The sequence below is a fragment of the Oncorhynchus tshawytscha genome, linkage group LG04 (assembly GCF_018296145.1).
Source record: "Oncorhynchus tshawytscha isolate Ot180627B linkage group LG04, Otsh_v2.0, whole genome shotgun sequence".
NCBI lineage: Eukaryota > Metazoa > Chordata > Actinopteri > Salmoniformes > Salmonidae > Oncorhynchus > Oncorhynchus tshawytscha.
The window spans coordinates 71,104,366-71,122,013 of record NC_056432.1 but is presented as its reverse complement, the minus strand read 5'-3'; the positions used below and the strand labels follow the sequence as shown (position 1 = coordinate 71,122,013).

The window sequence follows — 17,648 nt, the reverse complement described above, 5'->3', positions numbered from 1 at the left end:
TAAAGTCGAGCGAGGTAATGTGGGCAATGCAGTTGAATCAAACTCAAGGGTATTTGTAATGCATTTTATATACATTGACATTAGCCAGCAGTGTCTTTTAAATGAAACTAACCAGATCCAGGAAAACGGTATGCAGTTTGAAGCAAGTTTATGGCCACGTTCTAGTTCGTCTATATCGTGCTGCGCAGTATGCAGTTATATCGGTCACTGATAATGTAGACACTGTAAAGCTCTACTAGTGGGAGTGATCAACGCTTGCCAAGGAGGACATGACACCCTTCGAGCCGTAGTAGCAAATGAACTAGAATTATAATTAGCTGGCAGCATAGTTCTAAATAGACTACATATCACCTGATCTGACAGAGTATACAGACATTCACTCAAATATAGGCTCCAAATCAAATGACCGAGTGCACAACTGTGTAGCTGTTAGTAAACAGTCAAATGCATGCAATCCAACTCAACTTTTTTTTAATATATTGGTGTGTGTGTATATATATATATAGATATATATATATGGTTCATCCATACACCAACCAAATGCTTGAGACCTTCACGATCAAGTCCAATTGTACATGCTTCAATGAAGTATCCAATTGACTTTCAGTGCTCACAACACGTCTTGTATCGAAACTGAACACCAAGAGCATTCTTTTTTAGGAATCAAGAATGTTTCCACTTTAGCAGCAAGGTGATGCCACTCATTATTCTACACCGTAACCAAAGTTACAGCAGTTTGTGTTTTAAATGGTCTTAATTGATTTAAAAATTGCAGTCTGATACAGAAGGCTAGGAGACCTGAACAATATGAAAGTGCTAGTCATTAATTTACAGAGATCAGGCATCACATAGTGCTATGAAGTATCCAATATGCTACATATGAATACACTTGACACCTTACAAATACCTCTGGTTGTTTTAGCAAGGCTACTTAAAAATCAAGAACCTTGGCTTGTATATACATAACAAACATGAGAATTTGTTAATGCAGAAAATAACGTAGACAACACTACTGCCAGAGGTATAATCTTATCACGCACAGCCTTTTGGCCAAAACAGTGAAAATGATGAAACATTTAGTCCCGTTATCAATTTCAAATTGTTAAGCCCTCCCGTTTTGTTTAAGTGGGAAGAAAAAAAAGGATGTCCCCGTCCTAGTATCCTCCACATTGGATCCCAGAAGACAATGTTGTTTAGAGCTTATTTCTTCTCTTGCTTCAAGCTCGAGTTCTTGGTTTGTTTTCCCAGCCATTTGTTGCATTTGCTTGTCTTCCCACTTCTTCTGGTGCTATTTCCAATTTGATAGTCAGATTGAAGAGTCAGTGAGAAGAACCAGTTCTGGAACCACTACTTAAGGGAACAACACAAGCTTTTTTCACTTCACTACAATCAGTCAGAGTAATAAAAGGGAGAAGGGACGACTCAATTCATTCCTGGAGCGTTGCCTCCAAAGTTGAAATTAGTTGGCACCACTTCTGGCACTGTGAACTTGTATCCGCCATGCTTCTCGATCATTTTGGATTCTAGAATGAAGAAAATAGGGCAATTATACAACAGGCCAAACATGGAAAGTGTTTATTTCCTATATTAAAACAATTAAATAAAAATGACCAGCTGTCTAATTGTATGACGGGGATACATTTACTTACCATGTGCTGCCCGTCTCTGGTCTGCAAGTGTGCCAATGTCATGAAGGTGTTTTCCTTGTTCCTCATCAAGGGTTTGTGTGAGTGCCTGGTACCATGCTGGGTCACGGGTCTGGATATCTGAGTTGGAGAAATACAGTTACGTTTTTTCCTCCCCTTTTAGGTACGAATTACACTTAAGCATAAAAAAATGCAACATATTGCATTGATTTCTTCAATACAGAGATCTCGTTTGTATTGTGGTTTTTTTCTCTTGTGAATTTTACCCTTTTTTTTGTGGTATCCAATTGTTAGTAGTTACTATCTTGTCTCATCGCTACAACTCCATGCGTCCTCCGATACACAACCCAACCAAGCCGCACTGCTTCTTAACACAGAGCGCATCCAACCCGGAAGCCAGCAGCACCAATGTGTCGGAGGAAACACCGTGCACCTGGCGACCTGGTTAGCATGCACTGCGTCCACCCACCGCAGGAGTTGTTAGTGCGCGATGAGACAAGGATATCCCTACCGGCCAAACCCTTCCTAATCCGGACGACGCGAGGCCAATTGTGCATCGCCCCCATGGACCTCCCGGTCACGGCAGGCTGCAACAGACCCAGAGTCTCTGGTGGCACAGCTAGCACTGCGATGCAGTGCCTTACGACCACTGCGCCACCCGGGAGGCCTGTATTGTGTTTTTAAACCTTCTCAGACAAATGCCTCGATGTCTTCAACTGAAGAACACGCTGCTGTGGGGAACTGAACCCAGAGACACAGAACGTGACCCTGACCCAGTGACCACAGACACAGTGTCCCGTTCCGATTCGTCCTCGTATCATCACTGAAGAGCATGTACTAATAATGCACTGTAAATAACAGACCTCACAAATATGTTTTGTAATATTGACTGAGTGTAAACACTTATTCACTGTTTATATCAAATTTGTGTCCTTCACTTGACGACCCATCACTAGCTTTGTGTGCCTGAAAGGTGGTCTCCTTACTCTGTAGTATGGCCTTGAAGATCTGGTATTCATCCACCAGGTTGTCTTCGTCGTCTACAGCTGTAGTGTAGCCCTCCAGTGCAGTCTCCTCTGCGTCGTCCTCATCCCAGTCCTCATCATCCCCATCCTCTCCTGCATGCTTGGCCAGCATCTCCAAGTACTCCTGGCCCTCCTCATCAATGTCATCCTCATCACTGCCCAGCTCAACTGAGGAAAGGCACAAATGGATGCAATTATTACTGATCAATCTACTAACATAACTCAAACCATCTACCATTGAAGTGCTCCTTGCAGCTGTATCTTATCTATTTACTATAGTAGGAAGATTAAAATAGGTGAGTGACAATGGGACAGCACAAATTTCAGAGGATAGCACACATTTGGGGTGGCAGGTAGCCTAGTGGTTAGTGTTGGGCCAGCAACTGATCAAATCCCCAAGCTGACAAGGTAAAAATCTGTCGTTCTGCTGCTTAACAAGGCAGTTAACCCACTGTTCCTTGTAAATAATAATTTGTTTTTAACTGACTTGCCTAGTTAATAAAAAATAAAAAATGCAGTACCATTCTCCTCATCCTCCTCTCCATCTTCATCATCATCTTCATCCTCATTCTCGTTCTCTGCTTGACAGGCGTAGGCCCTCTTGAGGCCATTGAAGAGCAGGATGGCCGCGGGAAGCAGTTGGCCGGCCACCTGGTTGACAGCCTGGGGCCTCTGCTCCAAGTCAATGAGGGCACACAGGCCAAGCACACAGATCTTCCTATCATGGAGCCTGGGGGATAACATAAAATATCTTACTGCACATGTTTGTGCTCTATTTGATATCAAACTATATGGGCGACCATAGAAACCAGACGAGCTGTAAATATATTAAACATGAGCATCTTGCATGGTCTTACCCCAGGAAGCAGTCAACATCTTTGAGCCACTGGGAGATGAAGTGGTTGGTGATGGGCTCAGTGTTGTTTGGGAAGCGCAGGTTCTCCAGGGTGTTGAGCAGCAGAGGGGGGCTGTAGTACAGGGCTGCGATGGCCACTTGCAGACACATGGTCCTCAGCTCACTGGTCTTCACCTCCCTCGTCAGCCTCTCCAGCGCAGCCGCCACAAACAAGGGAACAACCTGCAGGAGCGGCAAAGAAAGTCTAAGGTGACTGTATAGTACAGTGCTTCTCAAAATCAGTTACTTTGATATTCAACCAGCTTAAATAAGATTGAATACAGTCGTTGCTATACAAGATGTAGTGTAGAAGCCAGACGCTTACCTGATCAATTCCGCGCCCTTTGCACTGCAGAATAACCACCTCCAACAGCTTGGCTGCATGACACTCTGGATCCTCACCTGGATCGCCAGTCAGAACCTGCATGGACAACAGATTATCAACCTGTTCACACCAGCAAAAATACACACCACCAATATAATGTGTGAACACATTGCACAGCGGCTGTAAATTACTGTACCTTCTTGCACATGCTGTAGATTATCTCCAGGTATTTAGTGTCAGACAGGAGAGTGTCTGTGTCAACCGTGACGTAGTTGTGAAGGAGAGGCATCATGTCTGAAATAGAGTCACATTCCCCATTTAATATGGTCTGTGTCTATATAATAGTCATATCACCATAACAGGCAAAGTTGAGACTAGCAGGTTGGTGAGCAGTATACCTGTGAAGTAATCAAAGCCATCCTGCTGGAAGACCTCAAACACCAAGGGGAGGAGCTGCCACATCTGTTGGGACACCTGCTGGCAGGTCAGGCTGTGTGCCAGAGACAGGATCTCCTCGTAGAACTCTGAAAATCAGCACACAGACACAGGCTGGGTTTCAGACAGAGGTAAATATAGGACAACCCCCACAGAGTGAGTCAGTCACGTAAATTACTCTAGGCACCTCACCCACTTGCGCGTGTCAGAGACGGGAGGACCCGGTTGGAATGTGGTGTGACAGGAAGAGCAAGGGAGTCTTACCCAGGACATGCTGCTGCAGGACGGTGCCAATCACCTGCAGACATATACCCTCCAGCTGCTGGGTGATCTAAAACAGAAACCCCATTCATTTAGTTAGAGCACTGGAACACACACACAGATATTCACCATGAACATACATGTGGTGCTGCAAGAGTAGATTTGATCATTTCATTGTGCAAGTCATTTCCAGAAAACCAAATACCTGTAGGTAGGCACATTGATAAAACAACATAAGTAAACAGCTGATCGCTTTACTTTACACAGTCAACGACCATGAGTAGTATACCAAGAAGACATATCTAACTGTTGACCAACATTTGCTGGTTTGGCTGGTTCCAAGCCCCACGGTCCTGTGCGTCGGCAGACGTACGGGCAGAGAGCCACAGTGCTATTTCTAGAGATATCAGCCTGCAAGGCACTTTGAAGAGAGAACAGCGTGTGTTTCCAGGAGCGGGTGGGCAGCTGGAAGTGTGTTGGCAGGCAGCACCATGACTTTAGCTGGGAGGGAAGCTGTTGTACTGAGTTGGTGTTTGGTTGAATGGCTGTAAGTAAATATGCCTTGTCCAAACCAGAATGGCCAATAGGGCAGGAGCCCATATCCTGTTTCTGTAGCATGAGACAGCTTGATGTACAAGTAGACCCCACAGACAGGACGCTATGGCTGTACTCACCTCTTTGTGGTCCTCCACCACACTGAGCAGTGTGTCGATAGTGTTGAGGATGCCCATGGCTGTCACCGCCTTGTCGTCCCCTCCCTCCTCGTCAGGCCCCGTCTGGATGACCTGATTGAAGGTCATCGCCTGAGGAGAGACGGGAATAACAGCCATAAGTGGGTTTCCCTGAGAGCAGAGTCTTTAAAACCAGACCAACATGGAACTAGGAGAGATGGTAATTGGACCTTATTTCCTCTCTCCATGGCTGACAAACGGAATCATAAACTGATCAAAGGAAGGCGACTTCCTGCGCAGGGACGGTTTATGAGTCAGGTACTGAGCGCACACACTCCTCACCAAGTGCTGTGTCATCTCCACGGCGATGGGCGTGACCTCTTCGCTGTACTCGCAGATCATCTTCTGGATGACGTTAGTGAGGTCATCGTTCTCGGTTTCACGCACAATGTGCAGGAGGGCCTGCATCACAGGCCGGATGAAGGGAGTGATATACTCTTTGGCTAGGAAAGAGGAAAAACATGACAAAGGAGCACTTAGTGATAATCAGTTATATCATTTGGATTTAAGCAGAACACAAGTATTAATGTTATACAGCAAAGACTGCATATACACCTATGGTGTGTTTCTGAGTCTGACAGTGGAGAGATAGCTAGCTACCTTTCTCCTGGTTGCTGATGAGGACCTGCAGGGCGATGGCTGCCTCCACTTTAACAGGCATCTCGTTGTCATTGATCAGGCAGAGGCGGGTCAGCTCCAGGGCTGTCTGCAGGTTCTGGTCACTCTTAAACTTGACCTCACAGAAGTAATGCAGGACCCAACAGGCCTATGGGGAAACACCAGAACAAACTGACTATACTTTTGCCGAATTCTCCTAAAGCTAGAATTTCTATCTAGAACTATCAAGATGTGAAGAGTTGAAAACGCCACTGCAATGAGGGAAAGCAGAACTTACAGAAAGCACAGGTGTTATACCAAATCATTGTCATTAATATTCTTGATACACATGCTCTCCCCTTCTCCCTACTGGAGCCCTGGGCCAGAATGATCTGGCAACGTGACACTTACTCTGGCTCTCATATAGCCCAGCTCACTGCGGAACAGAGTGAAGACGTGGTTCTGCAGCATGAACTCCATCTGGTCTTTATAGACCTTTTTCTGTTTGGGGGTGGGAAAGAAACATGTATTTTGTTAACCATGAATTTCATTAATATATTTGACTGCCACTTGGGATCCATAAAGTAAACTTAAGTAATAAAACAAATTGGCAAAATAGTAACACGCCGGGCCTCCCGGGTGGCGCAGTGGTTAAGAGCTGTGCCACCGGAGACTCTGGGTTCGCAACCAGGCTCTGTCGTAACCGGCCGCGACCTGGAGGTCCGTGGGGCGACGCACAATTGGCATAGCGTCGTCCGGGTTAGGGAGGGGTTGGGATATCCTTGTCTCATCGCGCACCAGCGACTCCTGTGGCGGGCCGGGCACAGTGCACACTAACCAAGGTTGCCAGGTGCACGGTGTTTCCTCCGAACACATTGGTGCGGTTGGCTTCCAGGTTGGGTGCGCGCTGTGTTAAGAAGCAGTGCGGCTTGGTTGGGTTGTGTATCGGAGGACGCATGACTTTCAACCTTCGTCTCCCCCGAGCCCGTACGGGAGTTGTAGCGATGAGACAAGATAGTAGCTACTAACAATTGGATACCTCAAAATTGGGGAGAAAAAAAGGGTAAAATTTAAATATATATATATGCAGAGTCAGCTACCTCATCTGATGAGTATGTGGTCAGACCAAAGGTCAACTAGAAAAAAGGAGATAGCAGATGCTGTTGGGTTATTCACCTTGAGCAGGATTTCAGCCAGAGAGCCAATCATGTGCAGCGCTCCGTCCTTCTTCCTGGGGTCAGAGGTGGGCTCAGTGAGGATCTGATAACAGAAGCCCATGGTCTTCTGAAGAACCTAGAGAATAAAGAAATGTATCCTGGCTAACTGCTTCACATTAACATCAAGCACCTTTGATATGTCCCAAATGGCATACTAATCCATGTATAGTACACTAATTTTGACCAGGGCCCATGGGTTAGTGCACAATGTAGGGAATAGGGTGCCATTTGAGATGCAGGCCAGGAGAGTTTGTGGGAGAGTATGGAGGCTGGCCCGTGGTGAGGAGTCAGAGACGTCACAGGTCAGTACTATGATCTCCAGTGGCTCTATGGCTGCAGGTGTGGAGTGAGCACCGCCGCACAGACTATAAGACACAGCCAGACGGCAGCACGTAACATGGACAGGCACCACACACCCCGTTCACCCACAGCCAAAACGGAATAGAACTACACGCTAAAACAACACCTTACATTTAGAACAGAAAGAAAGCCGTAATACGTAACACATCTGACTAATGAGCTACAGCAACTAAAGTAGTGCTTTCTTCCAGCTATGCTACTTTGTTTTCCAGAGTTCTCCTGGCTCGACGCGTCCACAGACCGGTTCCAACAGCTCTGTACTGTTGTTGGAGCAACAGGACGCTAATGAGAGTCACAGCAGGGGCAGGCAGGAAAGAGGAGTGGGCCAGGCCATAATTAAGGGCAGGAGTGAGGCCAGTAAAAAAACAGGCACTTGGCCATCGAGGGTATGCATCCCAAATGGCACACATTCCCAATATAGTGCACTACTTTTGACCTGGGCTCTGAAAAAAAAGAGGAAGTGCACTATATAGGGAATATGGTGCCATTTGGGATGGAACCATGATCACATCATGGCTGGCTGTTGACCGTGCCAGGAGAACTCAGCTTGCAAATTAGAACCACAACTCACTTCTTTCCTCTTGTTGCAGGAGGTGAAGAGCAGGGTCTGAGCTGCCGTGGTGGGAGAGATGAAATCCTCGAACACATCTGAGACATGACAGAGAGTCAGCAGATCAGATGGCACATTGCATTGGTTTGTTAGAATAGCTTTACACAGTTAAATATTTTAACTGATCACTTCCAGGCAGTCTCTGATTCCAGGACATTCCTTTTGGATGACAAATACCACAGAATATTTCTCTGATTTCCAAAAACAAGAATGGCGCTTACCAAACTTCATGCGAATGTACTCGTATGGGTCCTCCTCCCACAACTCCTGGTCACTGTCCGTGTAGCACATGAGGGGGAAAACCACGTCCTGAATGATACCCTGGATATGTGGCTTCAGGTTCTTCCAGGTGACAGCGTGTGCGATTCCCTGGTTAATATAGTTGAGTGTCTGCTGGAGGACTCTGGGAGCCACGTATTGCTTCTCCTTGTACTGATATAAGACCTTCAGCAGCACCTACAGACAGACAGGCAAATCAGTTCCCTCTGGTTGAGATCAGACTTCCATGCAGACAGACACAGCTGAAAGGCAACCTTCTGTCCCTCAGTCAATCACAGAGTCATGCATCACACATCTTTCAGCTCAGACAAAGCCAAGAGCAGCCTTGGCCTCTCACCTGTTGTGCTGCCACTGCGTATCCCTTGAGGAAGAGATCGGCAAACTCTGTGTACTCTTTGGTAGTGTTGCCTGGGCTACCATACCTGGGGGTGGGGGTGGGGGTGGGGTGGGTTTAAAGATGCTTTCACAGGTTAATATACACTGAACCAAAAAATAAACATATAGTCATGGTCCCATGTCTCATGAGCTGAAATTATTAAAGATCCCAGACATTTTCCATATGCACAAAAAGTTAATCCAATTTTGTGCACACATTCGTTTACATCCCTGTTAGTGAGCATTTCTCATTTGCCAAGATAATCCATCCACCAGACAGGTAATGATAAGTGACATCATTAAGGAATTATCACTTTCACCTGGTCAGTCTCATGGAAAGAGCAGGTGTTCCTAATGTTTTGTACACTCAGTGTAGTGACAGTGTGCTGGGGTGGGTTGAGTAGGGTTACCTTTCAAAGAGCCTGGCCAGGATGTGGAGGGCCCACTTCTTACACTTCCACCAGGGCAGCTCAGGTCTCTCATCCTCATCCACCTGCAAGGTCTCCTGTGAGGCACAGATGGGGAAGGAAAAAATATATACACAAAAATAAATAAATTAGCTTTGTTTCAACTAGAAGCAATAAAATAAAGCAAACAAACTATAGCTAATCTGTTTGGGAGCTCCTTGATTTGCATAGTCAACCTATTTGTGCTCCCCTCCTTGCCCTACCACAGTAAATCTGCCCTCACCGGAGGCACGTCTCTGTCCACCACTGTCTTCAGGATCTCCATCCACTCTGTCAGGTTCTGTCGGTTGATCAGCTCCAGGGGGAGGTTATACTGTGGACAGAGAAAAGGAGAAATTCCATCTATTCAAATCAAAACGCTTTGTCGTCTTTCCAATGGACATTAGACAGCAGAGCAATCTGGCATGCTGAGCAGGGACAGGTCTTGCCCAGTGGCCCACATGACAGTGACATCACAGCCAGCAGAAGAAGCAGCCCACATGGACCAGATGGTCCCCAGCCCTCCCCTCCTACAGGACAATGATAACCGACCAATCTCCAAAACCAGTATTATGGAAGGAGTAGCTAAATAACTGGACACTACAGCTATACATCCACATTTAGACAAGTACCCTACACAATCAACAGACTAATATAAACACTTAACTTCTAAGAAGGTGAGAGTGAAGGATGTGGTCAGTAGTACCTGGAAGAGGGCGTAGAGGATCTTGAAGATCTGTTTTTGCACCAGGACAGATTCACTGGAGGGGTCAGGGAGCAGCTGGATGAAGCGGTCCTTCAGCATGGGCATGAAGATCTGCATGGCCGCCACCAGAGGACTGCGCTCGTCTGGCTTCTTGTACCTGTCAAACACACAATCAGAAACATCAGCCACCCGAAGACATAGCAAACAGCTCTATAATACTGCGTGTCCCAAATGGCACCCCATTCCCTAAATGGTTGGGACTGTCACAGCATGGTCACTCTAAAACAAGGAGTCCTTACTCATAGTTTTTAACCAGCTGGTAGAGGCAGAGCAGGATGCCCAGCCAGCCGGCACTGTTATCTGACTGCAGGTAGAAGCCAATCTTGTCCACGATGGCAGTCCACTTGCCAGGGTAGTCGTGTTTAATCATGTGGTGGATACATGTTGTCAGCTGCACTCTGAAGGGTTAAAGAGAGAGGAGAAAGGTTGGAAGACAATTTGGTTGATCCGAGCTACCTCTAGCCCCCCCTCTGCCGGCGCTGTGCAGTGAGCTGAGCAGCCACAGGGTGGTCGGTTACCTGATGCGCTCGGGGGAATGGATGATGGCCTCCACGATGTTGTCACGGATGAACTGCCTGTCCTCCTCTGGGATGTTATTGACAGGCGTCTCCGTGCTGGTGCCATCCCCCTCGCTCCAGTGCTGGGTCACCATGTTCTTCAGGTAGATCACCCCTAGGGAAGGGAGAGGGGGACCATCAACTGACTGAACATAGACAGGCTTCTTAGAGATCGTATTAAACAATTGATTACATACAGCGCATTTGTAAAGTATTCAGACCCTTTAACTTTTTCCACTTTGTTACGTCAGCCCTTTTCCAAAGTTGATTAAATAGCCCCCCCACTCAAAATACACCATGATGACAAGAAAAAAGAGAAAAAAATATTACATTTATTACAAATAAACTGAAATATCCCAATTACATTAGTATTCAGACCCTTTACTCAGTACTTTGTTGATGCACCTTTGGCAGCGATTTACACCCTCAAATCTTATTTGGTATGACGCGACAAGCTTGGCACACCTGTATTTGGGGAGTTTCTCCCATTCTTCTCTGCAGATCCTCTCAAGCTCTGTCAGTTTGGATGGGGAGCGTCAATGCACAGCTATTGTCTGGTCTCAAAGAGTTCAATCTTGGTTTCATCGGACCAGAGAATCTTATGTTTCTCATGGACTGGGAGTCCTTTAAGGTGCAATTTGGCAAACTCCAAGCGGACGGCTATGTTCCTTTTACTGACGAGTGGCTTCCGTCTGGCCAAGATACCATAAAGGAGTGCTGCAGAGATGGTTGTCCTTCTGGAAGGTTCTCCCATCTCCACAGAGGAACTCTAGAGCTCTGTTAGTGACCAACAGGTTCTTGGTCACCTCCCTGACCAAGGCCCTTCTCCCCTGATTGTTCAGTTTGGCTGGGCGGCCAGCTGTAGGAAGAGTCCTGGTGGTTCCAAGCTTCTTCCATTTAAGAATGATGGAGGCCACTGTGTTCTTGGGGACCTTGAATGCTGCAGACACTTGTTGGTACCCTTCCCCAGATTGGTGCCTCAACACAATCCTGTCTCGCAGCGCTACGGACAATTCCTTCGACGTCATGGCTTAGTTTTTGCTCTGACATGCACTGTCAACTGTGGGGCCTTACATATACAGGTGTGCCTTTCCAAGTGTTTTAAATGTTTTATTTAAATGTTTTATTTAATGAATTTTAGAATAAGGCAGTTACTTAACAAAATGTGGAAACGGGAGGGGTCTGAATACTTCCGAATGCACTGTATGTAATTCTAAGGCAGGTTTAATGTACAGCTGGTATTCCACCCACCTAGATATAATTAATGCAAATTGTATGGTGTTGAAGTAAAAATTTGCTTTGATCATGAGGTTTAAAATGAACACTTCCAATTCCTATGGAATTGCAGCTGGTTAAAGTGGCACAATATTCTCAGTCTCTTTAAAATCACTTTACATCAGGGAGATCTCTAAATGGTTCGTGTCAGTGTGACATTGGGCGGTGTGAAAGAGTCCATCAGCCTAGATAGCCGCAGCAGTGGATCTCATGACCAGCATATTCAATGTGACTCCTCTCATGTGCTCAGGCTGAGAGGGAGTAGCAGTCGGCTGGGGGAGTAAGGAGTGCTTTTAGGCCCCTTTAAGAGCCCACACCTCTCCTTTCAGTCCCAACACACTAGCATGGCCCTGTTCATTAGCACTCCCCATCCAAGCAAGGAGTCACTCATTCATCCTTCCTCTGCCCCTGAAATTACAACAGAAATTACCATATTCAACTGATCAGAGCAGAGCAGCAGAAAGAGGCCCAATTCCTTGAGTGAGTCATAGAACAGAGGTGTAAAAGTGCACTTTAGTTAGGGGTTTGCAATAGTTCCCCCTCTCGTGTTGCAGCTCAAACAGTGAGTCTGAATTTGGAGTACGGGTGTGAATTGTTCTACAGAGCCACAATGGAGCGTCTGAGGTCAGTGGCTCGCAGGCAGGGTGAGGCGGTGGATAGGGGGCAGGCGAGGCGGTGGATAGGGGGTCAGACAGACTGCTGACACAGATGTGATCGCTGTGCTGCTGGCTGGGAAGTCATAATCCTGCCAGTCAGTGCTGACACAGCAACTCAACATCCCCCTAGCCCACACATGGAGGCAGGGAATAGATGATTCCTGAAATATCAAAGAATGCAATTGCCTATAATATCAGTGTGACAGATTTGAAAAAACAAACCATGACAAAAAAAAAATATATATAATCTGTCATAAGTATGAGGGCATTTGTCCTCAATAGGAGGGACCTGGGTCTGATCTCACTGCCTTTATGGGAATCCCAGGCATTTGCCTGCTAGCTGGTGACGGAATCGCTTAGCTCCTCCCTTTGCGTGTCAGATTACAGCAAATGAGCCTCATTACCACGGCACTTCGGGCCAAAGTGCTGACTGAAGTTCATGTGGCTCTCCTGGGGAGAGGTCCCAAGCCAACTTCTAAGCATCTTTTACCCAATGGCATGACAGATATGATCTATCCCGTGCCACCACTGCAGCTGCATTAACTTAATGCAATCGGTCTGAATCGGAGTCAGGTGCAGCAGGGCTCTATGGCAGGACAAATAGCACAGTCACAAGAAGGATAGCATTCCTGCTCAACACACCAGTTCCTGGAGGTTTGTTTAGAAATATCCAGGTCATCTGTTTGAAAAGAGGCACACAGATTAGCACCCAATGCATAAGGCTGCTGCCACGTAAGACTTTCCTCCAGGCAGTCACATTACTATTGTGTTGTTGAAGCAAAGTACAATGTAGAAGAACTGACAAAGTTGAAAGATAGTCTCATGTTCTATGGGTGAGCACAAGTTAATATGGTAGTGTGGAGGCTAGCAGCAGGTTGAAAATGATAGGCTCTGTCTGGCAGCCACCTGAGGACTGCACACTTTTAAAATGTAATAAAAGTCAAATGAGCCACCGATCAAGAGCAGATCGTCCTACCATATAACTGTACATCATTACCATAGAGGCATGTGTGACACATGGACAGGCTATGAACGGTCCCTCACACAGAGCATCTCAAACATGTGGAATGTTATAATAAAGGCAGCTGTGTCAATGACTAGACAGACTGTCCAGACCGAGAAATTATAGATTTCACTAGAGCTCCCTAGCAGACTAAAAGAAGTGTGAAATCTCAATGCCATAGGACAGGATAAAATAAGCTGCAACGGTAGCATAATAAAGATTGCATCATTTACTACAAAAACACCTTTCTTCTCTTTATATCATGTGTGTATCTTGGTGAACAAATGTACAGATTCATGGGAAATTGGTCATTCTTCACAATATGACTGGTGTCATCAGTGTGGGAGCTGTGGCAGTCAGGGCAGGGGTCATCTTTGAGAAAGCGTGCTCAGTTCATTTGAGCTACGGTTGTAGATACTCTTCTCACCTTTCAGTTCCAGTGAATTTCCATCTGCAAGAGAGCCCAGAAGCCCGCCCCACAGCATCATAATAACAACAACATCTACCCATCCTCTGAAACTCACCTGCTTGTCTGACGGGCAAATCTAACTGATCAGACATGGTGACTTGCAGCAGAGCTGACACAAAATTCACCTGGGTGTGACCCTGTAAATGAAAGCAGGAAAGGATGCATGAATATCAAACACTGATGTGTATTTGACCTACATATCAGCAAAACAAACTGTGTATAACAAATTAACGAGAGCCACGTGTCTGTCTTACCAACTGCAGATAAAAAACAAAAATTAAAATTTTGCCATTTTAACTGGGTATGATCACTGTGCCTGCCTTGTTTATTTGGATGTATATGCTTTATTCATTTGGATGTATAGATTTATGGCTGAAATTAAACTATTCGCAATGAGGGATAATACAGACAGTGCCCGGTTTTTAGGGAATTGCTATAAGTCTACCATGTACTATTTGCAAGTAATTCCTCTTGATTCCTTGCCAAGCAAATTACATGACAATGCTGCAAAAGTTTGTGTCGGGGGGCTAGGGTCAGTCTGTTATATCTGGAGTGATGACTCCTTGCTGTCCCCAGTCCATCTGGTCATGCTGCTGCTCCAGTTTCAACTGTTCTGCCTGCGGCTATGGAACCCTGATCTGTTCACCAGACGTGCTACTTTGGCCCAGACATGCTGTTTCCAACTCTCTCTACCACACCTGCTGTCTATCTCTGAATGACCGGCTTTGAAAAGCCATATTCCTGAAGTGCTGACCTGTTGCACCCTGTACAACCACTGTGATTATTATTAGGCTACCCTAATAATAAGGGTAGCCTAATGGTTAGAGCGTTGGACTAGTAACCGGAAGGTTGCAAGTTCAAACCCCCGAGCCGACAAGGTACAAATCTGTCATTCTGCCCCTTAACAGTTAACCCACTGTTCCTAGGCCGTTATTGAAAATAAGAATTTGTTCTTGCCTAGTTAAATAAAGGTAAAATAAATTAAATTTGGCCCTACTGGTCATCTATGAACGTTTGATCATCTTGGCTATGTACTGTTATAATCTCCACCTGGCACAGCCAGAAGAGGACTGGCCACCCCCCAGAGCCTGGTTTTTTCCTAGCCACCATGCTTCTTCATCTGCATTGCTTGCTGTTTGGGGTTTTAGGCTTTGTTTCTGTATATCACTTTGTGACATTGGCTGATGTAAAAAGGGCTTTATAAATACATTTGATTGATGACAGTAATACCATATAACCATTATATTGAGGCATGGAGCTCCATTAGCTGTAGCTAATACACATACAGTCACTTAACGACGCCAAAACCTTGATGCAACAGGTACATTATATAATGTAACCCCCCCATTAAAACACATATCAAAGGAATGCAGACCTCCACATGGCCTGCCAGGGCCCTGGCCAACATCCAGGCTGGCATTTGAGACTGCAGCATCTGCATCAAACAGTGAGTGTGTCACCTCTCCCTATTCTCTAGACACTAACTAATAATGTTAAAACTTAAGATGTCCAGTATACACAAGAGTGCAGCATACTTTTTCCAGAATCATTGATCACATAAAAGTGAATGAAAATGGGTCTCAATGCCTTGCCCCACCCATCCTTACATCACGTGCTATATTAAGTGAATACTGTTCATGCTTAACTGCTTCAGAGGAGTCAAAAGTAAGCAATGAAAAATAGCCTGCTCCCCTCCTTTCCCTATGGATAACAATGCACTACGAGACCTCTCCCTGGATAAAACACATGGCTCCGAGCTAACAACCCAACTGCACATTCTTGTTCTCTGGATACAAATTCTTGGCGTCGTATATTCTGCTGTCACGAAAAACAAAACAACTAACTCAGATTGTTGAGTGAAGAAGTTCATGTACATTTTATTTGAGCCTTGCTAGGCCTACTCTTATCAAACTAGAGTTAGCTAACAATACGTTCAAGCTGATTATACACAATATGTACATATCACAGACATAACTTGACTTAAAGTTCACTCAAACCCCGGCTACATGACAACACCGTACATATATTGTTCTAAGGACAGCATAACCGATAACAGACCAGACTATACTTGACAATTGCCCAAGAGAGACTTCTTCCTAATAGCTAACGTTAGCCATGTTGCGCCCGCGACGTGAAAAGCTAACTATGTGACCATGAAAGAATTCACGCCGTCCGTATGTTAGTTATCTATGGCACGTCTACATTTTACATGAAAAATCGACGTCTAGACTATGATAATAGGCCATGTTGCACATAGCTGGCTATTTAATTTGTAAGGCTAACATTAGCGAAAGAATCTGCGCAAGCGGACAGCTCATCGAATGACTCAATGTAATTGATGTAACGCTCGCCTCAAAAGGTTGCTAACGTAGCGCTAGCCAGCGAACATTCACTTCAAATGACGTACAAATAAAACGTTTGCCACCTTAATAAATGCGTAGCTATTATTAATAATGCTTGCTATTCTTTACTTTGTATCTTGCAAGTTAACTAGCGTTCGATAAATCAAACCTACCTAGCTAGTTAGCAAATATCAGTTAGCTTGCTAGTTTGCTACGTTCATGAAAGGCAAAGCCAGCAAGTTAAATAATAAATCTAACATTAGCTACTCCCATATTAGACATACATTTATATTGATAGGAAAGTATGCCGATTAAAGCTTGACTAACTAACGTTACACCTGTCAATTCGTCCGATTGGTGACATTTTGGCTGGCCAACTAGTTAAGTTAGCTATTTAAATTCAACGAGCTAGCTAGTTAGCACTACTGCTGTGCAGGGCAATGTCAGCAGTAAAAAAAAAAAAACACCTGACACGTGAGCCACTTAGCCAACTTGCTATCACAGATTTTCAAACTTTTAGCAAACGCTAGCTACATTCGTATACTAGATCCCATGATTTAGTTCGTTTAGACAAAACTGGTATTAATGGCATAATTTGTCTTTCCAACGATTCAAACATGATACATCAACTAGGCCAAAAGCAAGCATCGTCCAACAAGCCTTTTTACTGCGTAGCTAGCAGCTAATTATCAAGGAAGCTAATGCTAACTTCCCGCACGTTTTTAAAGAACCAGCTGCGGGTGGATTCGCTTGGAGTTGCAGATCTTGATGTTAAAATATAATTCGAAATTTTTGACATTACACCTGTAACGGCAAAAGTCAATATGTTTCGGTGAGTACATATTTCGAAGAGAATATTTGATCTGTCAAAGTTCTGGACTGACTCTGGTCTCCCACAGCCACAAGCTAGGAGGACTCCATTCCATCTTTGATGTGTGACACAACAGAAGAGGCCCGATTAGCACCATCACAAGTTTTTACCTCGTTCAGCTGTCTCTCCGCGGCCTCACGCAAGTTTGGGTCCATGGTACCCCGAAGGGCCTCGATCAATACGTTTGGATCCATAGCTAAATCTGGTATGGCTCGGATTCAGTATTTCTGTGGTCTATGAATTCCCAGTCAATACGCACATGGACGCACGGCTCTTCAGTTACCGGCGCGAAAGGAAGAAGTGAATGAAGTACCCGGATAGATCAGCGCCAAATTTCTCCAACACGAACATCCGCTTCGAACTATTGCACTCTAGGAGTTGTAGTTTTACATGTGTGATATCTCTCTCACACTGTCTTACAGTCAGTAAATAAAGACAACAAAATATTATGAAAATGGAAAGCATGTCATTGCAGTTGGCTAGTAGATTTGAAGTTTTCAGCACGAT

At 45.2% G+C, this 17,648-nt stretch overlaps 1 protein-coding gene and 2 non-coding genes across 3 annotated transcripts; all 3 read right to left on the bottom strand.

Annotated features, from left to right (window-relative positions):
• Positions 1 to 50: 50 nt before the first annotated feature.
• On the bottom strand, positions 51 to 17,452 carry LOC112236185 (importin-7). The gene is made up of 24 exons (XM_042321181.1): positions 17,252 to 17,452; positions 13,984 to 14,065; positions 10,487 to 10,640; positions 10,208 to 10,366; positions 9,909 to 10,065; positions 9,447 to 9,536; positions 9,167 to 9,261; positions 8,719 to 8,803; positions 8,324 to 8,558; positions 8,064 to 8,140; positions 7,092 to 7,208; positions 6,327 to 6,416; positions 5,919 to 6,084; positions 5,601 to 5,761; positions 5,262 to 5,390; positions 4,591 to 4,657; positions 4,290 to 4,415; positions 4,088 to 4,185; positions 3,892 to 3,987; positions 3,529 to 3,749; positions 3,193 to 3,401; positions 2,633 to 2,839; positions 1,650 to 1,766; positions 51 to 1,523 (listed from the first exon to the last, which is right to left on the bottom strand). Exons 1-24 carry the CDS (start codon positions 17,333 to 17,335, stop codon positions 1,423 to 1,425), a joined length of 3,123 nt encoding a protein of 1,040 aa, XP_042177115.1. The 5' UTR covers positions 17,336 to 17,452; the 3' UTR covers positions 51 to 1,422.
• Positions 2,332 to 2,475, bottom strand: LOC112249772. Its single transcript, XR_002953432.1, has one exon. It is a non-coding gene; the product is annotated as a small nucleolar RNA SNORD15 (small nucleolar RNA).
• Positions 7,381 to 7,558, bottom strand: LOC112249775. Its single transcript, XR_002951187.1, has one exon. It is a non-coding gene; the product is annotated as a small nucleolar RNA SNORA23 (small nucleolar RNA).
• Positions 17,453 to 17,648: the final 196 nt, after the last annotated feature.

Excerpts from the sequence above, each read along its gene's own strand:
- LOC112236185 (XM_042321181.1), bottom strand. The coding sequence starts at position 17,335 with ATGGATCCAAACGTATTGATCGAGGCCCTTCGGGGTACCATGGACCCA. Across the intron at positions 9,537-9,908 it reads TCCTCTACGCCCTCTTCCAG|TATAACCTCCCCCTGGAGCT; the intron begins GTACTACTGACC and ends CTCTGTCCACAG. Across the intron at positions 1,524-1,649 it reads CCAGAGACGGGCAGCACATG|AATCCAAAATGATCGAGAAG; the intron begins GTAAGTAAATGT and ends TCTTCATTCTAG.